This window comes from Neolamprologus brichardi, chromosome 12, assembly GCF_056152115.1.
Source record: "Neolamprologus brichardi isolate AB-2024 chromosome 12, ASM5615211v1, whole genome shotgun sequence".
Taxonomy (NCBI): domain Eukaryota; kingdom Metazoa; phylum Chordata; class Actinopteri; order Cichliformes; family Cichlidae; genus Neolamprologus; species Neolamprologus brichardi.
Window position 1 is genome coordinate 21720135 of NC_142115.1, and position 26000 is coordinate 21746134.

At 39.8% G+C, this 26000-nt stretch overlaps 1 protein-coding gene across 1 annotated transcript; it reads right to left on the minus strand.

Moving 5' to 3' along the window:
* Positions 1 to 1098: 1098 nt before the first annotated feature.
* On the minus strand, positions 1099 to 24446 carry LOC102790374 (guanine nucleotide-binding protein G(q) subunit alpha). Its single transcript, XM_087849173.1, has 7 exons — positions 24061 to 24446; positions 13359 to 13543; positions 9614 to 9768; positions 9358 to 9486; positions 8578 to 8707; positions 7645 to 7798; positions 1099 to 5576 (listed from the first exon to the last, which is right to left on the minus strand). Exons 1-7 carry the CDS (start codon positions 24194 to 24196, stop codon positions 5386 to 5388), a joined length of 1080 nt encoding a protein of 359 aa, XP_087705299.1. The 5' UTR covers positions 24197 to 24446; the 3' UTR covers positions 1099 to 5385.
* Between the last annotated feature and the right edge of the window lie 1554 nt (positions 24447 to 26000).

The following is a 26000-nucleotide window of genomic DNA, read 5'->3' on the forward strand; positions in this document are numbered from 1 at the left end:
CAGTGAAGGAATGAGTCACATCTGCGTGAAAGGCTTTGCATGTTTTGCACCCGTTTTGTGATCTTGCAGCAGGGTTTTTGAGAATGTAAGCGAGGTAATCACCGCATTTATCCAGAGTATAAGCAGTCAGTGGTGGCAGTATATATGTCGAATGATCACAAGAAGCGAAAAGTTCACATATATAACGACTAATTAAAATATGAGGATTTTTTTTTCTTTAAGATGCCTGGAAAACTCTTTTTCCAGTTCACAAAGAAAGAAGTACTAAGACTGTGGATATGAAGTTAAACAAGTGTGTTCTACCCTTCAAATGGTGCTTTTAAAAGAAGCAAGTTTCTCCCCGAAACAGAGCCAGTAAACATTTCTCGCTCTTTGGGTCTCATTAATAATAATAATAATAATAATAATAATAATAATAATAATAATGGATTGCATTTATATAGCACCTTTCGGGGCCCTCAAAGCGCTTTACAATTCCACTATTCATTCACTTTCACATTCACACACTGGTGGAGCCACGATTGCCCCAGATTATCATTAATAATCATAAAACAGCCTTCTCTGAAAACATTACCCTGAACTTAACCAACCCTTTTCTTTTTCTCAGAAAAAGTTAAAAACTAAACAACTAAAGTTGTAAATTAGTGTTAGATAAAACAAATAATCACAAGCAGTCTTCAGGCAGTTTACTCTCCATTTATCATCAAAGCTGAGCATGTAGTGGGAACAGTTTAGAACAAAGTTTTCGCTCCCATTTAAAATGAAGATTGTGAATTAAGACCACATGTGATTTTTTTTCTCCCCTTCTATCTTTTTTAACCATCTGACAGAGGAAAAGACCTCATATTTCATCCTTTCAGTGGTGAGCCTTACAGTATCTTCGGTCCATTAAACTGGCCTTTGTAGGGTTTAGTTCTACTTTACAAGATTCGCTTAAACTACGCTCTTGGTGGTGGCAGAAGTTTGTAATACAAACTGTATTTAAAATTCAAAACCACTCGGGTGACCTGATCAAACATATTCAAAAACATCGAAATGAAACTACAGTGTAGAGGTGATCACAGGAAAAGGGTTTTTAAAAATCACAGTCAACAAGAGTTGAAAAGAAATATGTTGCTTCATTCAGAAACAAGTTGAAGGAGTGCGAATTTATGAATACAGGAAACAATTTTACACAATTATGATTGGAAATCATCATAACACTACTTCAAAAATGGTCATCAAACTTCATATATTAAGGATTCGGATGCAAAGAAACCCAAAAGAAAAAAAACAGCTGAAAGCAATAAAAATGATGTGTCTGACACTTCAGTAAAAGAAGAGTTTATGGGTTGCTTTCCCCCACTCTCACTCCCACCTCCCACCCTGTAGTTCTCAGTGTACTGTACACAACACTGGACTGCTCTTGAACATACTGCATGAACTCTGAACAGCAGCGGAGGTGGCCGACAATGTGTGTCACCATGTCAACGTCAGCTGGAGTCTTGGCTCTCTTAAAGGGGAAAATCCAGGCTCAGCATAGCTCACGTGTGCTCACTCCAAACAATGACAGGAGCACCAACACTCGCAAAGCTTGGAAACAAGTCCTGCATGGCTCACATTTATGACAAAGCCCATAATGTGCATTTCCGCAAGTTGCGATATATTTCTTATTCACTGTCTGACAAAATCTAAACGTTAACGTGAGATCTCGGATCAGCTGAAATCTCAGCTGATCCGAGATCCTTTTTTAAGGCTCACATAAGCGCGCAGTTGCTGTTCTGTATGCTGAAAGCAAAATGTGGGGGTTTTTTTTATTTATTTTAGTTTATTTTTGAAGCAAGGATTGTCCCTTTAAGTAGCAGGGTTTGTGTGAACAGCCACCTTTTGACAGGAGGGAAACAAAATCAGATATCACTGCAAATCTATAATTGAAGATCATTAGCACTGATGAAGCTGAAATCTTAGTTCAGCTTCAAAACATTCATCCCTGGCAACATCTGACACAAACTGGCCCCAAATATCAGTCCTGTTAGGCCTGGCTGTTGATAAGTGGTTACTGTAAGATCTTCACTGAATTCAAGTACACCGAGGACTGGACTGAAAATTAACTTGTCACCTGCCAAACTCAACCATCCATGTATGGAATTTCACCAGCCAGCTGAAATACCTGAAAACAACAGGACCTCCAAACGAGGGCTGGTAACTTGCCAGAGTGGCTGGTAGACGCCAAAACACAGCCAAATGTGAAAAAAAAAAAAAACCACAACACCCAGCAGGTGGCCGCCGGTGGGTTGAGTCCAGATTGTGACACCTTTTCAAGCACATTCTACACATCCTGATGCGTAGGAGCAAATGCTGCTTTAATCTGGCAGCTCGGTGCTTTAAGACGGACCCTGCTGTGGGTTTTAAGACAAGAATCTGATGTGACAACATCATGAAATCAACAGAAAGTGTGTTCTGATTACAACTCAGTCACAATGTGCTTAAAATATCATGTATTTATGTGACATTAGCTACATGAGAGCTACACTTCAAAGCTGTTTCTTTTCAGCACAGAGTGACGGTGGAAAGGACCACCGAGCCAAAAAACCCCCCAAACAATCCTCCAGCTGCACAACGGGACAATATCGGCTGCACTAGCTTCACTTCTCGAAAAAACACAGGTGCCTCGCATGGGACGTCAGAGGCACAGCTTATTCAGTAAGGCAATATGTACACATGAACTGTATTTTTCTCTTATGCTGTCGTTTCATAAATAAAGTCTAAAATAATACTGTACATTCTGGTGAAACTGTGGCAATCAAAGGTGGAAATGAAGTAAAAAAAAATATAATACAAGTAAAAATGAAACAAAGCACCTTGCTAATCAGGCCAATTGGTTAAGTCATTTCTTGCACTTTTGTGTACACGGACTCAGTACTGAGTTTTTAACAGTATCTGGGAGAATAGGGGAAAAACAACATGTTGGCATTCCCATCGATTAACATAAACAAAAAGATAATTACAACTTCGTAACACAGTTTTTTTCTTATCAAAAATCAGACACAAAGCGACAGCCTGCCTGCACCTCCCGCTCCTGCACTACAAAACAGTTTGGCTACAAATGGAGGCAGGTTGGTTTTGGTGGTGGTGGAAGTGGAAGTGGAGATGAGAAGTGTGCAGGAAGTGCAAGGCTTGTTAATCAATACTGGTTGAAAAGCGGTGAAAAGAAACGAAACGTAAACGACATGGGTGAGAGAAGACGTCATTACACGTATGTGACGAGCGCTCTGTTCCTGAAGCCAGTTAAGAACTAAACTATTACAATTAGCCCTGTAGATCAGATTCAGTTTGCAGTTGGGGTTTTTTGTGTGTTTTTTCCCATATAAAAATCAATTTAACAAAACGGCTAGTACTGGCACACCAATTGATCTGTTCTCGAATAATAATATTCCTCTTTTTGCAGTTCTGAAGCTGAACGATGTTTCGTCGCTGAGAAATCAAACTGCCATAACACAAAATTTACATTCTCCTCTTACAAAAAAAACAAAACAAAAACCAATCAAAACAAACATGTAAATAACTTTTTTTTCCTTCCACAAACGAATTAGCCATTAGACATACAATACAATTACATAGATACATATTTTCAATACCGCACATTCAATCTGCCAAAAAACAAACAAACAAAACAAATAAAAACAACAAAAAAGTAATGATTAAAAAGCCAACAAAGATGCTGCAATATATATATAGAGAGAGATGTATGTACAATGATTATAGCATTCATAATTGCACTATGCCTCAATAAATGTTAATTACAGGCTTATGATCTAGGGAAGTGTTACAAAAGAAATAAAAAAAATACTCAAAGTAAGTCGGGGAATGAAGGATTGCAGATCAGAAATGCCAATTAGAAACAAGAAGAGCTCACTTTGGTACAACTGAACGTCGACACTACCTTTCACACAGGAACTAGCCAGATTTACTCTCCACTGCTATTCAACTACAACAGTCAAGACAGCCGGGCTGTGATTGGACAATTACAAAGATACAGCTAAAAGGCGACTCGATAAGTCTGCAGGCTGGCGCGGGCTTGGAGGGAGGGGCCTGCAGCCCACGGCGCAAGGTTGTGATTGGATAATTTTAGGCAGTTCAACTGGTGTAACGGGTGTAGCTGCACCGGGTGTAGCTGCCCTGTCTTTCAGAGCCCACGAGCTCGCTGTAGCTCAGGTGAGTTGATGCTGGGTCGGTGTGTCGGGGGTGGGGAAGAATACCGCAGACTGTGTTGAACACTTCAAAAAAAATATGAAATAAAATGTATTTTAAAAAGAAAAGAAAAGAAAACCTCCAGGGTCGATACGTCGGGTCGGTAGAGTCAGTGAGTGAGCCCTGCTCTTTCCTGTCTGCAACACTTTTCATTTCAGTGAACAGCTGTGGAGTCTGGACCTCTGTCCCTCTCACTCATTCACTCTTTTTTTTTGGCATTTGGCAATAAATATACATGTTACCATAATAAAAAGCGTTAATGTGGCACAGTTGAACATAACCATTTAAACATATCGTCTGATAAATTATTACCTCCTCGGCTCCCTTCAGTTTGTGTAAAGTGACCGCTGCCATGGTTCATCTTTACATGAGAAAGCAGAAGTCCCTGTGTGCTTCCCCACTTTGATGCTCAAAGCTTTTTTTCCTTCTTTTTTTTTTAATTTTCAAAGCCTTTTTCACTCACATTTCTGAACTGAACGGTTCTATCGACAGCTGAAAACCATGACACGACCGTCACTTGACACACGACTTGGGTTGTTCCCTCCAAACACATGCTCGACTCACTGAATGACACCAAAAGCCAATGCAAAGTAAGATTAATAAAGATCTAAGCCACTCGCATATATCAAATGAATTTTAAATCATTTTAAAAGAGATCACAAATTCTGCCTACTCATCAAAAGACTTGCCAATCAGTCTATCAGATTAAAAAAAATAAATTAAAAAATGAAGCCATCTAACTCATCACTCCCTGCTGGGCAAACAGGTAAACGCCCGTGATGAAGCTTCAGAATGAAACAACAGGTAAGGAAGAAGGCTAAAAAAAAAAAGGAATTCAAACTTTTTTTTCTTCTTCTTTTTTTATAAAAAGGCAGAAGGGACAGAAACACACTGCATTCATTTGAGCGCCTTCCACCCAACCCTCGCGAATATCCTGTCCCCGCTTTTTCATCACTTCTTAAATAGCAAGATAACATTTACTTCGCTCACCCCTTGAGGAGTCAAGAGATCAGCAGACAGCAAATAAATTAGTATTATGCAACCATTAGATTTCTTTTTTAATGTGTGTGTGTATATATGATCTATCTTTTCACAGATTGCGTCAGTCAGTGTGTGCTGAGGGCCCGCAGTTGGAACACCCTGCTCTGCCCTGCTCTACACCAGGTTGTACTCCTTTAGGTTGAGCTGCAGGATGGTGTCTTTGACGGCTGCAAAGACGAAACGGATGTTCTCTGTGTCAGTGGCACAGGTGAAGTGAGAGTAGATGATCTTGTCGCTGTCTGGATTCAGGTCCACAAACATCTTGAGGATAAACTCTCGCCCTGCTTGGGCATCCCTCTGTGGACCTGCATGGGGGAATATCGTGGATCAGTATATATGCACAGCTATAAATTACTACGGCTTGTTTATCATTCATAATATCAGTGTGGAGATCCTCCATGTTTTTTTTTCATGGTTTTTCCCTGCCACACTTGTCGGATCATTCCAATTTATGCACCACGACTGTATCTCAGGTGTGCCAGCCCAAGATTTTTATTTGCCTTAGAGCTCAAGCTAAAAACATTGTGAAGCTTCAGGTAGTACTTAGAAAACTTTATTCACTGCAGTATAGCGACGTGCCCTCAAATCTCTACCTGTGCACATTTCATATTATATGTTACTTGGTACACTTTGTTTTTTTAAAGCTCTACATGTATGCGAGTGATGCTGAGTCAATGGCAGGAGCGCAAATTACTGATCTTATAAGTACGTTTCTGGTGCAAAAAACTACAAAGGCCAAAATTCAAAGCAAATACTGTTACATTTTCCCAGAAGAAATGTTTGCACGAAATGCTTCACTTATAGTCAACACCTCTCTTCTGTGGCTTAATTTTAGGCTCACCCAAAACTAACAGATATACATAAGAAAGAGAATATCATGGGGCAACCAGTTAAGCTCCAGTCTAACATTATTTTCTTTTCTTTCTAAAGCTGTACACTTTAAAATACCAAAGCTATGAGCTTTGAATGCTGTAACACTTTCTTTATGTACTTTTATCATGTCCCCACAACAGTAAAATACAGATACAATTAGTCCATGGTGCACAGTGTGGTAGCGTAGTACACTGTTTGCTGTAATGCTGTCAAATTATGTATGACTAATGTAAACAAACTGTCACGCTGAAGACATTTTTCCATCAACTCTCTGCACTGCTTGAATTCTTATATTTGATCCAAGACGTTGTAATCTGTTAAAAATCCCCATTTACAAATGTTTGTGCTCAAAGTTACATTTACAGTTAGAACGATCTTTCAGATACAGAGTTAGAAATAGCACCAATGATGCAGTACGTGAGAAATACTCAATGCTTTTGTCATTGTGACCAATCATATCTGGCCTTTAAATAGACAGGAAATAATGTGGAGCAAGAATTACATATTAAATCTGTTCTAGTGCACTCCAGAAATAAAATTATGATCTTGTAAATTAGCACAAAAGGGCCACTTTAAAGCACTTGAAACCTGCATCACTCGAGTTTGAAATTTTTTTTTGGCATTTATTTCCTTAAATCAAATATGTGTAATAAAAAAAATGAAGAAAATAGCAGAGATTACTCTGATACATTAAAAGCTGTGTATCAGATATTATACTGTAAGCAGAAATTTCCTGCCATGGTTAACCTGTTAGCTCTACAAACTAGTTCTAATGGACCCCCAGTCACACTGGCATGGAGAGCTGTCAATGAACCCCTTGACAACCGCCGGTCACTGGGTGGTGAGCAGTTACTAGCAGTGGCTAGGTGAAAACGGTCGTAATGAGGTGTAGCTGTTATACCGAAAACCTTGTAATTGCTTTGCAGGTTTCCACGGCCGTCCGTAGTTTCCATAGAAGACGCCGACTTATCTGCAAAAGCTTGGCATTTACTTGCTAAATGATACTGAAACTATGAGCACAGCTCAGACAGGAAATCAAGACTGTTTGCCTTCAAAGTAAAAGTCTGAAAGCAAGTTGGTTGCAGTGATGAGGCACTTTTACTTTGGAGACTAACAGCCTCTATTCCCAGTTTGAATCACACTTGTTTCCAAGTTTTACGACCGCTCTGCAAGTATTTCTACATCTACGGGCAGCTACGAACATCTGTTATTGACCGACGCAATCAACAGGGCCCCTTGGTGATTTATTTCACCTAGCTACCTCCGCCACTTCTCACCATCCAGTCGGGGACTTCACATCTTTCCATCCTGACTGGAAGTTGCTGCGTGACTGAAGCCTAACAAAAATAATGGCACAGCAGGTGATCTGTGAACATGTTTAAGAGTTAAACAAAATATGAGGTCTTTACTCAAAAACACCTCGACAGTCTTGATTTTGGGGCTTCGCGTAAGCTCTGTCAGTGTTTTGGTACAAGCACTCTTAAATCATTCAATACTCACCATCATACTCTGGGAAGTAGTCAACCAGATGAGAGTACATAATCTTCTCCTCCAACAGGTCCTTCTTGTTGAGGAACAGAATGACTGAGGAGTTTTGGAACCAGGGGTATGTGATTATTGTCCTAAACAGAGCTTTACTCTCCTCCATCCGGTTCTACACAGAGTATATGTGAAGGGGAGGGGGCAGAAGGACAGAAATAAAGAAAGAAAACAGAGAGATAGTTAGTCTCTTAATTAAAAACCAGTCCTTCAACCTGATTAAGTGCAGATTTTAATAACCGTTTCACGGCACCAGAGGGAGAGCAGTAAAGATGAGAGAGTAGGGCAATCATGTTTTTAATTTCTCCCTCGCGCTTGATTTCAAGCAACCCTTCTCATAGCGAGTCTTACACCTCTCAGTGCTGCTGTTTATCAAAAGCACAAAGCAGAATGCCTTATTTTATATTATATAATAAAAACTATCAAATGCTATTGGATTATAAAGGTCGTGAAGCTGGTCAGTCTTCTACTTTCACAATATGCAGGCTTAAAAAAAAAAAGGAGGAAAACAGATGGGCGCGAGAAAAAAAACAAAACAGCAACAGACAACACACATATGAACGCACACCTGCTCATTAATACACTTAAAAAACCCCTGACACATCGATTCCTCTTAAGAAAGAGACGTGGCCTTAGGCGGCATTCAAAACAGCTGGCTGATCATTTACAAGGAAAAAGAGCTGGAGCACCACCGAGCAGCCCGAGAACCTGATTTCCATTGTTTTAAATAGGGAAAGCTTTTATCTTTACAAACAACTAATCTCCTATGTCACATGAAATAAGGATTTTCAAATGGGAATTTATAAGAGCATCCTTTAAACCATTTAATCTCTCGGTAGTTTGGTGAAATTTCTCTTGGTCTTTCTAAAAAAATAAAATAAAAGGACAAATCACCTCGTTATCCGACTCCACCAAAACTTGGTCGTACTCGCTGAGGGCTACCAGGAACATGATTGACGTGACGTTTTCAAAGCAGTGGATCCACTTCCTCCTCTCTGACCTCTGACCTCCGACATCCACCATCCTGCCATGGCAGGAGAGAGAACAACGTCACTGTAAGCACAGGAAGTGTCTGTGTGGTTGTCCTTTTGATTTAATCCCCTTGATGTGGGTTGTTTAATAAAGGGAAAGCCTAAGACAAATCAAATGTGATGATGACATTGACCACTTCTGAATCAGATATTCAGTGGATTTCAATCAGATTATTAACATAAAATAATCAGGAAAACATCTGATAAACTTTAAAGGCGAACCTGCGAGTCCATTACGTATCGAGTATAGTTTAATACCTGCATTAACAAAGCACAATATTCTTTTTAAATATTTTATAAGCTTATCAAACTCCTTGCATATAAAATATTAATCCCCAGTCTTACTTGTAAGTGTAATCATCAGATGATGTGCACCTCTTTCTAAAGGCAGTAGAGTCCACAGGTTACTTGAGAGTCTTCAAACTCTCACAGAGTGAGTGCACTCATGTATTCTCACTGCATTGACAGCCTATCTCGAAAACACTTTGTTTACTTTCATTTCCTTTTCCTGAGGTCAGCTGATAGAATATCTTAATAACTTGATGGAGCTAACAAAGTCATACAACACCATTTCAGTGAACTTTTGTTATACATAATGACACAGCACTGCATTTTCACTTTTTAAATAACAAGCCGATCTCACCTGAATATGACACTCTGCAGGTCAAATGGGTATTCAATAATGCCTGTGGTTGGAACTCGAACCCTCAACACATCCTGCTGGGTGGGAAGGTAGGCTGGCTCAGCGATCCGATCCAGTGCGTTCAGGTAACTGAGGAGGCAGACAGTAAAAACAATCCAGCACCTCACAGACACTAGAAATCTCTTTCCTGAGATCTTTTACAAATCTGTTGAACAGTTTGACGCCTGTTTCCTGAACGGCTGTCGGCTGTACTCACTATTTAGTAGAGTCCGAGAGCTGGTATTCCCGCCTTCGATCATAACACTCCTGGATGCCCGGGTCGTTCCATAAGCTCTTGATTGCATCGACGTAGGGATTCTCAAGCTTGTTGATCTTCTCTACATCTACCTCTCTCACTATGTTGGCGTGAGCCTGGTGGAAAACAGAAACTTAACTTATCAAAACTTTATCAAGCATTCAGTATCTCTCACACATACACACACACACACAGACACACAAATTAATCACTGCACAGGTTACACAGTCCTAATTATCACTGGTGTATTTTCTGCTCTCACTCGCTTATTCTATATGCAGAAATTTCTTAGCACCCCGGGCTCAGCATGGACCTAATATCTGAAGCACAAATCCCACTGGGCCTATTAAGGGGAAAGTTTTGTCGGCCCAGATTCCCACTAAAACTCTGCTGTGTCCCATGGCAAGAGATCAACACGTGACTGAAGTTGAAGTGTTGAGCAACAGTGCAGCACAGCTACTCCTGGTGATTAGGACGGATACGTAATGTTTGCATTGTGTATGTCATGCATGGGTGCTTCCATGAGTGTGAATTGGGGAGGCATTGAATCTGAAAATTCAATCATAAGTGAAATACAGAAACAAAAAACTATTCAGATTTTAAGATGAACAGACCTTCTGCCTCCATCAACGTGAGTTAGGACTTGATGCACATTGGAGGTTGCCAGATCCCACCCAAGATGGTGATACAATGTGCTAATAAATGCTTGTAATAGAAGATATTAAATATGTTTAATTTTACTGTGTGGTAAATGTAAATATCAGTGCCTCACGTTTCCTTTTTTACTTTACTAACTGTAAACAGGGTAAAAATAACAGAACAAACCACTCTGAGGTACATGGGAGGGATCCATTTTTCTAAATTTAAATTGTATTGTTTTTCCATATGTAATATGGACAAAAACCTCCATAAAAGAAGTGGGGTTAGACGTCCTTTAAACAAGGGAGCTCAATTAAAGCTGTGGAATCTTAAGACAATGCAGTAGTGCCTTAAAACTGCATTTTTTGTCGATGGCCACCAGGGGGCGAGGCGTGTGATTGCAAATACTTTTCTGGTCTCATAAAGAACAGCTCTTGACTCGAAACTCTGTAAGCACGTTTCCTGTTTACAGCCGCAATCATTTATTTCAGGTCATATTAAATCAAAATATTTGTCCATTTTGTAAATTTTGGTCATATTGTGTTTTGGAAATAAGGATTTTCTGGGATACACTCACTGGCTAACAACTCATGACTGACAATCAGTCAGTTTCAGACTCACTCCTTAAAATTCAGTTTCTAAACCAAATGGAGACTACAAAAGAAGGTCATCCAGAGGCTTCAAAATGGGACATATGTTCATCAATTATATTGTCTACGGTGGCTTTAGCCCCACCAGTGATGTAAAGAATAGATTTACTTTTAACTTTGCAGTTGTCATATTTATTTGGATAAAACCATTCAGCAAGTTCCTAAATGTAATATGGCTGGGTAAATCTTTTGTGATGACACAGATATGAGTCAGTGCAGTGCATTCTAACTGAAGTCAGACTGAATTCATGATTGTGAAAGAAAAAAAAAGTGTGTGCATTAGCAGACACACAAGAATGCCTGTCAATAAACTGCACGTGATACTCGTGAAGATAATGGTAAACAGTACTTTGACACAACCAGAAAATAGTGTCCTTGCTTACAGAGATTGTGTGATTGACTGTAGAACTGGCAGATTGAAAACATAAATAAAGCCACAGAACAAGTCTTTTTACCAGCAGATTAACCACTCGTGCTGAACCTTTACAAATCAGTGACTGTCTACATGCAGACACAGCATGACCTTTTTCTTAACCTGCCACTACAAGCCTTGAAGTCCAGCACAAACACAGTTTCTGTTTTTAGTGTGGATCACCTAGTCTGAGACAGTTACAGTACATGACTGAGACGTGCATACATCGGACATGTGAAGACTGGGGTCTGAAGATTGAGGCCTATTTAAATGGGTGGGCCTGAAAGACTGTGAGTGTGACATTTACTATAAAAGCCCAGAAAGACACTAAACACAAAGGACGGGTTTCATTTTCACTTCCCTTGTGATGTCAGTCAATTCTTTTGTCAAGAATAAAATACTTCCCATTTTACCCGTATGTATATGAGAGTAGAGGGATGTTGGGTACAAATTATGACAGGTTACACGGTTCCATTGTGCACATAGCTCTGATTTCATTAGACAGTCAGTTCTACCCTTTAGTACAAGTCCTAAAAGACTTTTACATCAACCTCAAATTGACTGTTACTATAAATTAGATGGCTGATGTGCAGTGTGCAAGACATGGCAGTAAACTGGAATGAGAACTGTACAATGAACCAAAAGCTTGGGAAGAAATTTTGAAGCAGAAACCCACCTGCATTTTGTTTCATAAAAATAGAGCATAAAAGCATTATATTTATTCAGCATATTCTGAATTATAGTGTTTAAAGTGGGCAAAATAATGGTGAAAATGCATAACTGATATACCACAATCAGTTTCATTCCTCATGAAAATGCACACATGAGACGGGAAGCGAAAACAGCCGTGCACCACATCTGCATAAACATGCACGGCTGCAATGTCATTTTAAATCTCGCAGGTTGCACTGATTGTCATATAATGCGCGCTTGGTCGACAGCAGTGGCTGGGCTCCTCGTTCATTACAGTCTGCATGTCTGGGGAAAAGATGTGTTGTTTTGCACTACGAATTTAATGTCTGTAGAATAGCGTTGTTATTCAAACTTTCTAAGATTTCCGTGCTATTTGAAAACCGCCAACATAATTGAACAACACGTAGTGGAACCCTCTTACCTGGGTGAACACATCTCACTTTAAAATACAAATAAATGATGCAACTGTGCAATCAGTCAAAAGTTCTAAGCTGTCCAGATCAGTATTAATTATGCAACGCTTAAAGCGGTTTCCAAAAAGAAACAACAAAAAACTTTGCACCCCTCTAATGGAATGGATGGGATCCAGTGGTCTACTTGCACATGTATTTTAGGGAAATGACAACGCCGATAAAATGGGACAGACCAAAAATGCTCTCACATTAAAGTGCACATTTGGTTTTGTGCATTATGAATAAAACACCTGATTTTAACACTGACATAACAAACACAACATCTCTAAAAAAGGCTTTCCTTAAACATCAGCCTGGACTGTAGTCTGACACAGAGAAACTGAAGACCACAGTAGCTGTGCCAAGGTGTGGACTCCTAAGCATCATTTCCTTTAATTTGTCACTTTCACATGGAAGAAACTTTGAGCAAAAACTCCCTGTACCAGTTCCCAAAGCTGTGAACACCAGGGTAACTCCTCTACAACAAAGAGGCTCTGCTGAAGTGTTAAGTACAGAGAGCAAGGTGAAATTTGAGCGAGTAGTGTGGGGTATGGTAGTAGTGTAGAAGCAGGGATGGTGTGCATATATGCATGTGTAGATTTCAAGGAAATACGCAAACACAAATACTCAAAAGGGCGTGATGAGTACTTTAGTGTTTTAAGGACACAGGAAGTCTATAAAAGGACAGGAAATGATTATGGATGGCTGTTACAAATAAGATAGACGGCCCTCTAAAAATACTCAAGCACACTGTAACACATCGTAGAGCCTCTCTCTCTCTCTCTCTCTAATTATTTGACACCATCAACTGCCATTTAAGTTGGAGAACGTGAAAAGCTGGAGTGAAAGAATCCATTTACCTTGTTGTGCTCATACTTGTAGGGGATCTTGAGCGTCTCCATGGCTCGGATCATGGCCTGCATGGACGTGAAGATGTTCTGATAGACCAGCTTGGTGAAGCCCCTTTTGTCCTCGTCAGAGTAACCGGCTCCGTGGATAATCCTCATCTGTTTGATAAATGTGCTCTTCCCACTTTCCCCAGTGCCTGAGAAAGTACACAGGAAAAGGGAACACAGAGTTTATTTATACAGTAGGTTTGTGCAAAGTGTCATTTAACCAGACGACGCGTATCGTCTCCTGTGTCGGCAGTCATGCTTCTTAAATGGACATTCAGACTATTTTCACTGTTAAAAATTAATCCACTACTGTTAACTAGAGAAAAGGCATTAAAACCTTGCAGGGGGAGACTTCTTGCACAGCCAGTGATCTAAATACAGAACATAGGCGGCACTGATTGTACAACGTCCTTACCATGAGATTGTCATAGCTGTATGGATATAAAATAAATTTGATTGCACTGCATTTGCCTCATTTATAGGGGCAAATCTGAAATCCAAGTGCAGATCATAATTAGCTGCTGTAAACCAAAGCAAAAAAAGAAGGGACCCTGCAAGATCCTTACTTGGCTGTCAGAGCATTTCAAGAGAAGAAAAGAAAAAAAATCCATATAGACTTCTGCAGTGTAGCGTTTGTTTTCATTGAAAATGACAAAAACAAACTTGTGATGTTGGCATTAAATTCGTTTTTTTAAACTACACTCTTCCATTCACATTCCATAATTACCTGTACCCCACAGCAATCCACCCACAGTAAAAAATTATTATTTTTTTTAAAAATGCCGAAGCGCCGCTGTCTAACAGCCTTTTTTATTCAAGCTGCATTATTATATTTCACATCACGGAGGAAGATTGAACAAGCAAACAGGCAGGATTACTTTATAAAGTTGTAACAGAGACAGCCTGACATGGAGCAACACAAACTGCTGGTTGAAGACGATATCCATACTCGTGTTGCATATCAAGGAGTCCTCAGTCCTCAAACTTCAGACAGTGCTGGAGGAATCAAGTCGGATACTGTCTGAAATTACCTCTTTCCCATTATAGCAGACAGTAAGAGATAACCTGCTTCATTTGCTCTACTTTGATATGGACACAATCAGATGGTAAAACCTTTTTACTATGTAGTTTATAAACTGCTTAATATCCAAGCCAAATGTCCATGTTCAGTATCACCCATGATTTTCTTATGGGTACAAAGCTATTAGCAACCCCTTTTACACTACCCAGTAATTGGGTCCATTGTTAATGATGAAAAGCTGATTAAAGTAACTATGGTGAATGAATGGGATTCTTGCAGAATTACAAACATAAATATGTGTATAGGGATATTTCCTATCCTAAGATGAATCGTGGCTTTTTGCAACAACATCCTGTCTTGGAATAAACATTTATACACACAGATGAACAGTACATGCACACGGACATACACATATGAACGCATCCACTCATGCACTCACACATATGATATTATGTGCTGGTTACTCTTACTCCCAGCCCGTTTGCTTAGTCTGGTGACAGACCAAGAACAACATCTCTGTCCTCTCAGCGGTGACAGGAACTATTTGGGTGTGAAGAACTGGGGGTGTGATTTCCCTTTCGTTCATTGAGAATCTTGGCAGACCAGTGGAACAGTCTTAATTAGTACCTCTTGGATAACTTCAAGAGAAAGGAGTGCACATGTATGTTTTGCATGTGTGCTGCAGTGCATATTAACTGAGTGTCTCTCTTATAGAAGTCTGAATATGCTGCACTTCTTTGTAACAAAAGTGAAGCCAAAGCAGGCTTTCTAGTGTAGTCCAATAGAAGCTTGCAGGCAGGTAGCAATCATTCTCCAAATTAATAAATGTGGCTTTGAGGAAAGGTATTAGCATACATTGTCTTTCCATGCATATTCAACTTAATTTGATGAATACCACAATGCATATGGTTTCTTTTCCACTAAACAAAGCAAAGAAAACCACATCTGTCCATTTATCCATTTTCTCAACTGTTTATCCAGGTCAGGGTCACAACTGGGGGCTGAAGCCCATCTAAGCTGTAATTGGGTGAAAGGCAAAACTCATACAAGCCTATGCTTTATGATTTAGACTTGGATTTGTATTTGCTGTCCAAACAGCATAGTGTTATTTACCTTGTTGTTCCAGTTAATGAGTGGGAGTTAACAATTACAATAACCTAAATAATGGGTAGTAATTCTTTAACTAATTATAAGCAATAAAACATTCAAAACATTTTTTCCTAACACCAGTGAAGTGGGTGACAGAATTAGCACCTCAGAGTCTGAGGTGGGTAGAGTGGATACTCTGGGTGAGGATCCCAATCACCAGGATTGGTCTAGTATACACTCTCAGTACCTCCTTGGTAAGATGCTTTGGGTGGAGACCCTGCCCGGCCTGCCTGCATGGGAAAGCCCCCAAAGAACTTTAGTGGTGGAGAGTAGTGAGGTCTTGGCAGCTTTGCCTAGCATGCCTAGCTGGATCCATATGAGTGGTAGCAAAATGGATGGATGCCGATGACATCCTCCTGGTTGTCACAGAAAAAACGTGAGGTACTCTCCTACAAGAATACTATATTTTTATACACATTACTTCATAGATTTGTACACAATTACTCGAAAAGAAATCATAATCGCTTGACCGCATCTCTGTCTTAATGGATCTTTTCCATTATACCAATGAGTATAACAGGCACTGAAAAAGATAGGGAGACAGAAAATATGCTCTGTATGATTGTCTTCTGGCCATTAGTGGCTGCTGAGTCACGTTTCCAATCGATGAAGCAACCCCAGATTAACCCAAGTGTGTAATGGTGTCTATGGATCAGCATTACATCTGCCATGTCGCAGGTTCTATGAAAGTTGTCTGACTCAGAAGCAAAAGCACAATAAGACAAAAGACCAAAGGGAAAAAAAACAAGCTGCTCAGTCTTCCTTTCCCTTTAATTATTAAATACTCTGGACATTTAAAACCTGACTTGAAGATACTCAGGACTCACACTTAAGATGTGCTTATTATTTGGTTTAAGTGTATCAAAAGGATAATTAAAAGTTCTCCTGTTCACTGGCCAAATGACGTCTTGAACTTTGTGCTTTCAAGACTCGCCAAACTCCATTACTGTCTGCAGTGCGCAGACATTTTAAGAATGTACCTCATTTTAAACTGACTCTATGAGTGAAAAAGAAAGTCATTCACTTCCAAGTTCTTAGCAGCACCTTAAGTAGAGTTAAGACACGAAGGCTGAGTGCCAGTTTCACTTTTACAAATACTTTCGATTTGTTCCTCATCGGCATAGATTATTGGACCTTGATTTTCAGCCTTGCTACTAATGAGAGTTTAACAAAACTCAGACGCTCTTTGGTCCTAAATTTGAAAGCGAAAACTATTCAGCTGTTGTACAGTTACAAGAGTGACAGACTTGGATTTCAATCTTCTCCCTCTCAGTTACTTTGATAGGAGTTCTTACATTTAATTTATTTTACTAACCAAATAACAGAAGCTCCCTAATTTTAACAGCATCTTGTATTCAAAATATACATGAACACTAAATGCAAGAGTGTAAATACTTTCAGGAAATGATAAGTGATTATTTAGTTCATTATTTAGTTCCTTATGACTGACTATGGTCAGTTATACATGTGCATAACTGAACACTGCTGTAAGTAGGACTACCACTGCAGACCAGGGATTTCACTGTGTTTAACAATCTTAACTGGATGACAGGGAAGTACATAAAATAAACCTTACTTTATTAAGAGAATTTAAAACTCTTGAACAATAAAACGGTATATTTATATTTTAACGGTTCTAAAGAAAATCACTCCTATAGGAGTCGGATCAATTTGGTGTTAATGGCAGGAACTGAAAAGAGCCAAAACACTCCATAGAAAAATGAATTCAGTAGAACTACTGGGGTGTATCAAGTTGCCTTATTAAACCATATTCTCAATTTCTTCAGCACTTTTGCATTGCGAATACTTTTAAGTCAAAAAGCGTATAAAAGATCTGGAGTTGGTTCCAAGTGCTTAACTTGCATTTGGTACCTAATTACTGTAATTCTCAATAAAAGGTTGACAACAATCCCAGTACATGCTTAAAATGAGTGAGTACACTGACAAGCTCAGATACACCAAGAGACCCGAAAGACCACAGAAAACAAATAAAGTGCATGACTGCATTTGTTTCCTTGATTACAATACAACTTCTAACTAACTCAAGAACAATCAGTCTCACTGAAGTCTTTGTCTCACTGAATAGACTTTGTTGACTCGGTCACAAGTATTTATTGATAATCAGACTCCTGATAGAAGCAACAGGATGAAATGTGAAGTGTGCAGGGCTATACTATCTCCTCTGATTCAATCAGATGGTGCAATACTGATCGGGCACAGTGCAAATGGAAAATAACCCAAAACATACTGCAAAAGCAACCCAAAGGTTTCTCAAGGCAAAGAAATGGGATATTCTTCAATGGCCAAGTCAGTCACTTGATCTCAAGTAGAAATGTTGCCTTTCAATCACATCCACGTTGACTTAAAAATCAATTTTGGAGGCAAAATTTTGAAAAATTGTCCAAAAGTGGACCCAACTATCATAAAATCTGGAAGCTAAACAATGACATTGAAATGAATAAAAATGACGTAAACACTGATTGATACGTTAATCAAAACATAAGACACCTTTAGGCATTCCTAACAATAACAACCATGTGCGCTATAAGTAGGGCTGGACTTTGTTCAGTCATAGCCATGACACAACATGGTAAATGGACTATTTCTTATAGAGAGCTTTTCTACTCTGAGCACTCAAAGCGCTTTACGCAAATTGCCTCATTCACCCAGTCACACCAGCACTGATGCAATGATTTTCAAAATTATTTGGTTGTTCAAAATGGACATTCTAGGATATATCTTTTGTGTTTTTTGAGGTAAATCTATAACCTAAGTTGTAAAGGCATCTTGTGTTTCGAGTCCATCCCACTTGTCTACAAATTAATTTTCGGCATGCATGTGAAAGTGTGTAAAGGGGGACAAGCACCAAAAACTAGGTTCAATGGTCCCTTAAGGATTGGAGCTGGGTCGTGCCATTTTTGTAATTGAGCAATTTTAAATTAATTTAGCAAATGTAGACAAGCCCAATAATTAGTCATGTTTAACCCATTTCAGAGTCAACAGACGCTTCAGACCTCAATGATAAAACAAGAATGGTCTATTATTAGTGGTATCTATTATTAATCTACAAATTAAACTAAATTAAACTTAAACCAGCAATGTAACACAAAACAGGTTTTTGTTCCTGCCATAATTCAAGAGTTTATGTGCCAATTAAGACAATTTTCTAAAATATCTAATAGAGTACAAAGCTAAAAAAAAAAAAAAAAAAAAGATGACATGATATACCCAGCAGTTCAAAGGCCAACTGGCCATTATTTAAAAACAATAACAGAACGGAAGAGTAGACTGTGATCATATTTCATACTGGATCAGACACTAAATGCGTGGCACTAATCTTGCCCCCTTCCATAAAATGATGCTAAAGTCTTTACTGCATATACACTCACTTGTCTCTTGCTAGTACTGGGTTGGACCCTTTTAAATAATTTCCCCAAGGGATCAATAAAGTATTCTGATTCTGATGATTTTGCCTTCAGAACTGCCTTAACTCATCCTGACATAGAATGAACAAGGTGATGGAAACATTCCTCAGAGATTTTGGTCCTTATTGACCTGAGATTTGTCAGCTGCATATCCATGATCTCAATCTCCTTTTCCACCACATCCAAAAGGTGTTCTATTGGATTGGGATACAGAAACCGTTTGAATACAGTGAGTTCATTGTCATGTTCAATGCCAAGAAAATATCACCCAGACCATTACACTACCAGCCTGATACAAGGCAGGATGGATCCATAGGTTCATGTTAAAGTCAAATTCTAACTGACAGCTGACTGTTGCAACAGAAAAACACTCAGACAAGGGCAATGTTTTTCCAATATTCTGTTAACCAGTTTTGGTGAGTCTATGTGAATCATAGGCTTTCCTGTTCTTTGCTGACAGGAGTGACACCTGGTGTGGTCTTCTGCTGTTGTAGACCATTCAACGATTGTCATCTGCACACCTTGGTTGTACCGAGAGGTTATTTAAGTTTCTGTTGTCTTCTTAACAGTTTGAAACAGTCTGGTCATTCTCTTCTGACCTCAACAAAACATTTTTAGCAATAGTCAAAACTAAATCCAGTTTTGACTATTGAGGTATACACAGCCAAGACCACTAACCACATGACATTAACTAGTAAGCCATATTGGCTGTATGACAATCGTGATGACTATATAGGCTAAAGTGAATAAGGTCCTAGTCACACAGGCTTAGAGACTGGTCCATGGCAACCAATAGTTATTAAGATAAAAAATGAGAACTCATCAGGTGGCTTAAAGTGGCTGCATGAGGTTGATAGCAATCACTGATTAAATGATTGCTAAAAGGCCCACTCTTACAGGCCTAGGATCTAGAAATGGACAGTGACCCTCATTTTTTCATAGGACCCACCTTTTACATGACAGGGAGTACATGACAGATGGGTCATGTACTCCCCAACCAGTTGGCAAAAACATGATTACTTTGATTGGTAGCATACTGCTGCGGTTACCTGTAGTTTGCATAAAAAGGCAGACCTGTCTAAAAATACTCTCCTGCTACTCTCCAACCTGTAGAGAAACTGTGAAAAGTGCAACAGAAGCCATAAATGGAAACCATTTCAAAGTAAAAACTGTAGATTTTGAAAAATACCAGTTGCAGTGCAAAGACACATCTTTTACTCTGAGGGTGAACCTCCACCCTTTCCGGTTTGCATCACACTTATTTAAGTTTTAGTACTGCATGGCGAGTAATTGCCTGTAGTTTTTCACGTTTGTCTGCAAACTCTTAGTCATGTAAATCTACTAGTAACCAAAGCAATCACTAGGAGGTTTTTGGAGCAGCACTTTCTTAGAAACCAGTTTCACTTACTGAGAGTCAGCTACCTCAATGAACCACTACCAACTAGTTGGAGAATACACATTCTTTCCTGGCATCATACATTGTGGACAAATCTTGAGTGATGTGCACATGATGTCATGTGAGAAACTCCGATAAAATGCAGTGCTTCTAAAAAGAGGTGTAGTAAGTATGCACTTTTCTTGAACTATAGGCACTCAAACTCTAAAGCTTTTTGCCCCAACTACTTCAAGAAACTTTTTGGTCACGGGCATATCAGTTCAACAATGATAATGTAGGAAATTCAAGTTTAAAATAAAGCACAATATCCAGTGTAGACTTTTTTTTAATATTAAGAAAGGTCCCTGTACAACGGCAGAAGGAGCTCGATGTATAATACCAGCTAATAAACTGGACTCCATCCCGGTTGACTGCTGGACTTTGCCAATAACTCTAACTTTTAACTTTTGTAACTAACTGTAACTTTTATAGACACAATTTCTAGGCATAGTCAAGTGATGGATAGTTTCTGCTTGAGTGGCTTCAAGATGAGATGTTGTGAAGCAGCAGGAATGAGAATTAGCATTTCCAAGTCCGATGCAATGGTTCTCAACCAGAAAAGAATGACAACTCTGAATCAGAAACAAATTGCTGGAAAGTGGATGAGTTTAAGTATCTCAGGATTTTGTTCACTAGTGAGGCGAGAGTTGATTGGGGAAACTAAAATGCAGATTGGGGTCATGTCTGCAGCGATGTGGATGCCGTGACAGTCTGTAGTGGTGAAGAGAGAGCTGAGTTTGAATGCAAAACTGCTGATTTATGTCTCTACCCTCTCCTACGGTCATGAGCTAAAGAATGAGACTGTAGATGAGATGGTAGCAGAAGAAACTAGGTTTCTCCAAAGAGTAGCTGGGCTCTCCTTAGATAAAGGTGTGGAGCTCAGTCATTCAGAACAGGTTCAGTAGTAGAGCTGCTACTCCTCCACACCGCAAGGAGCCAATTGAGGAGGTTCGGGCATCTGACTAAATTACCTCCTCGGCGCTTCCTAAGTATGGTGTTTCAGGCACGTACTACCGAGAGGTTTCAGAGCAGCTCAGCCTGGGGGACATAGAGATTATATCTCTGTCCCCCAGGCTGAGCTGAAGGAAGCGGTTGGAGGGAGAGAGGGTCTGGACTTCTCTGCTTAGACAGTTGTTCCTATAACCTGAACCCAGATAAGCAGCAGGGAATGGATATGGATAAATTGATTGATAGATGTATGGATGAAATATTCAGGCACAATAGACTGTTTTGGGTTTTTTGCTCAAGTTACCCGGCTCTTCTTTTTTTTTTTTCAGCTTTATGAAGAATAATGTTTTGTTAACTAGAGAGTCTTTATTAGTCACTTATATGAGAGAATCCATCGGTTTCTCCAGTATTTGACCTATCATTAAACAACATCTATACTTGACAGCTTTTAAGAGAAACATATCAAGCCCTCCTCCCACTGAATCAACTCATCTACACTGTTGCTGGTAATGTATTCTCAGACATCCAATAAGGTTAAATGAGTGTTAATTTCAGAACATTCCCATTATCCAGTTAGCTCTTAATGGACATGAGATACTTGAGGAATGGATTAAAAACTTGCAATCTTCTCATTTGCTGTGTAGCCTGTGTTTCAACATACACAATCCCAGTAGACACAAAGCAATTAGTGGTTTTGAAAGATTATAAGTGACGTTTTAAAAGCCAAGATGATTTCTGAAAAGCCCACTGATGGTCATCCTGAAAACTAGTGAACTTGACTTGGAGAGTTTAGTGGTCAAATTCATTGGGGAAATTAAGCAATTAGCAAGCTTGAAAAACTGAATACCAGTATCCTGTCACTGTATAATAGTTCATAGAGCATCTGTGGTGACACAGTCATATAGAGCACACATCTTCACATATGCACATCTCCCTCTGTTTCACTTGACCACTTGTAATAGAAGTGGTATTTGTGTGCATTAACACACACACACACAAAAATAAATAAATAAACAATCATTGTGAACTGAGAGCCCTGCATATGAGCTGATATACTGAATCAGGTCCAAAAATAAAATGGTTCATTTATCCAGGATTGCTTTAGATGCTCAAGCATATGCCTGCCTATTGTATTTATGAATGCCGCTACTTTCTACAAGGATTAATAAGGTCTATTGTCCTAGGTTAGCCTTGAGCATAACACATTTCCTATTCATACTCTAATCGGCCTCTCCATGCTCAAACCTTAGATGTTTCTTATAACTCCGGAAAAAGCCACACAGCAGAAAAAAGTCTATACTACCGTCTAAAATCTGTGCTGCTGTTTCTTGTTTTCCTGTCTCTATATAATCATGCTCCATTTCACTTTATATCTTTTTAAAGTAAAGTAAATCCCTCTGAAATACAACAGCCTACCCTTTCACTTTGTGCTGGCAAATTTTCACACATTACTGACTAAAGATTAAAGAAACAGCTGCCCTCAAATAGTACACACTTTGTTGTTTAAGGTCACTGACTGCTTATGATTTTGCACAATGAACTTGTAGTGTCTTATGAGAGATTAAGGGGCAACAGCAGCACAGTTATTTAACAAGGGTGGTGGCAGTGAGCTCCTTCAAATCCATTTAAGAAGGATTCATGTCATTGTTTTGTTTTAACCAGCAGCCAAAGGTGTAAACTTCTCTCATTCAGTCCCTCTTAAGCATCACTCGGGAGGCAATGTTGCGATCTAAGGGCCTAAATGTACTTTAGACCATTGCCTTCTTGCATTTTCTAAGGAACTAAGTGAGGAGAGCAGCAGATCAGGAAGCGAGGTTTCTGGCACCACTCACCAGGACCACAGTCATCACATCTAATGGGCTTTTTGTTGAAAATCTAATTAAAACCGGGATGGTAAGTAGATGACTTGTTTTCCTCACATTTCTTCAGTATGACTAATGCTGCTTAACAGGATCTGCCCCCTTCTCCCCCATTTACAACCAAACACTGCAAAGACAGTTACCAATGTCATTATTTAGGGTTTTTTTTTTAAAGAATTTAAATAACAATTTAGAATTTTACTATTAAAACATGATACATTACTTACTGTATTGCACCAAATACTGCTGTTAGTCTGGAAATTTAAAATTCCACAATATAATATGCAGGAGCATACCATCACACATAGGTTTATACATATTATAGGACAGCAAGTGGCCAAGCTTTCACTCTACATCGATATCTGGGATATAATGATTGCCAGGGTCATGTGTTAAGCTGCAAAACTGTCTTGATTGTGTCCAATAAAGCGCAGACTTTGGCCCAGCCGCACTCTTATAAGCACACCGCCTGAATGGGCCCCTTAAGATCGGGCTGCACAGGTTGTTGTCAAACCTGTAAAGAGCATGGGGGAGTCAATGGAGAGCTAGCGCCCATTTGTTTCCTCGACACTAGCCAGTCACAGTTATTCAAATCAGGTGGTTTTTTTTATATAGTGGAAGCCATGCAGGCCTTACTGGGCAGCATCTCCTCCCTCTGCTGACCTGCCAATCTGTGCACTCGACTCATAACACCGAGATAGTTCTACCCCACCACCCAAACTTCACTCAGGTGGGGAAACCCCATTAACCCCCACTCCCTACAGCCGACAAAGGCATTTTTAGTGAGAGAGGAATGCGGGCTTGGCATTGCTCTCCCCTTCGAGCTTACCGAGAAGCAACAGTTTCAGCTCCCGGCGTGCGTCCCTCTTATCCCGGCGGAGCTGCCTTTCGATCTCGTCGTTGATCCGCCTGGCTTCTTTCGCCTCCTCGCTGAGGCAACACGCCATTATGGATTCCAGGGTCATTCTCTCTCCTTTTGTAAAACTCGCACTCCTTTCCCCTCTCAGTGATTCATCCAGATTTCAGGGGCAGAAGGAAAGAAAGGAAAAGAAAGAAAGAAAGAAAAAAAAACAGGCCTGTGAATGCCAAATAACGTCCTCATACAGGCCTACTGGTGGTGAAATAACGCGTGGACGCCCTTATAATGAGTCCCAACAGCGCACAGATTGTGGTGGAAAGGAAAATTAGATATTTGAGAAATTATTGACCCCCCCACCCCCTGCTTCGCTTCGCTTTTCTGGGGCCTCCCGACAGCTTCAAAACAACAGTCCAAAGCGGTTTCGGTGGAATATCTGTGCAATCTTAATTGGTGTAATCTGCTTTCCCGTCTCAATATGATCAACAGATCCTTTTAAGACACATCCTCTGTACTGCTCAGTGTGATCTCGTTAAGCATTGTCATCCGAGCCGGGCCACCCTCTCTTCAAAGTCGTCAATGTTGATATTTTTCATTAAACGAAATCCCTCGCGTTCAGGTTACCGTCTGCGGATGAGGGCAACAAGAAAAACGCATGAATAAGGCTGTCCGTTTATTTTCCAATGGCTCGACTCCCGGGCGTGGTAAGGCAGAATATGGCGGACTTTCACTCCAATCCGCTAGGCTGGGATACAGTACAGTTATCTCTCTCGGTGCGCTCAAAAAGCCAAGAAAGCCGCACATAACACAGCATTTCTGCCCGAGCTCTTGATAGAGAGGCGAAAAAACATCCCAGTGCGCCTCAGAAGAGAGCTCAAGTCCACGGTTCACGAGCGGAACGTGAAGAAAGGAATAACAGCCGTGTTGTTGCTTTTCCCCCGGCCAATCTTCTCCTTTTCCTCAATTCTCTTCATGTATTTTTATTGCACAGGCCATCCACTCCTCCGCTGGCAGGGTGACGTCGGCCTCCCATCGACCAAGGGGGAGTGTCACGTCAAACAAACGCCACACAAGTCATTTATACACCAACCTGTGGAATAGAAAATGCGTATGACGGGATATGTTGGGACTTCATATCTCTGTTTTACAGTTTCCATTTCAATCCTGTTTTTTTTTTTTCTTTTTTCTTGTGTGTGTGTGTGCTCTCACTGGGTGGGAGGAGGTCCTTATGGAGAGCCATAGGAAGTACAGTTTATGTTTTAGTGATTGCGTGATGAGCGCCTAGTGGAAGTTAACCTTGGACACTCTGATTGTGTTTCAGTGGACATAACATAGTTACACAGTATACAATCAAACGGCACTGCAGTAAACTCTGAAGGTCATTTTGTGCTATTTTTGGCGAGGCACTGAGGCGTTTACTTAACTTAGCTGTTAGACTCTTTGCTCTTTATGAGCTTCTTTGACACGTCATTAAAATGCAGTTTTTATTCACATATTTATACCTGTCTAAAACTAATGGTCCGTCACACCATCACTTTTACGCTTTAGAGCGATCTCCAGCTAACTTTCAAGTCAACTGGAGGGTTACATTTGTGTTTTGTTCAATATTGTCTTCTTGTGGTGTGGTGTAATTGTGGTACATTTCTTTTTTTCCAAGCTTTGACTTACAGTCTATCAAAAACATATTGTATACATACTGTAGCATTTTCAAGTAGAGTATACTCTACTTGAGGGCTGAAAATACGTAATACAAATTTCATCATTTACACAAAACCTTTTTTTCTTCCAAGTGCTTTCAATGTAACGTTCACACTCCAGTGAACACAACTTGGTCATGCCCATGGATACTTTGGCATGCAGCCTAGAACAGCCAAAAATCGAACCACCAATCTTCCAATTATTAGCTCTACCTC

Bases quoted from the DNA above. Each gene is read 5' to 3' on its own strand.
- LOC102790374 (XM_087849173.1), bottom strand. From the start codon at position 24,196: ATGACCCTGGAATCCATAATGGCGTGTTGCCTCAGCGAGGAGGCGAAA. The intron at 9,769-13,358 runs GTAAATGGATTC...GTTTTCCACCAG, and splicing joins ACAAGTATGAGCACAACAAG to GCTCACGCCAACATAGTGAG. The intron at 8,708-9,357 runs GTGAGATCGGCT...CTGCCATGGCAG, and splicing joins CTGCAGAGTGTCATATTCAG to GATGGTGGATGTCGGAGGTC.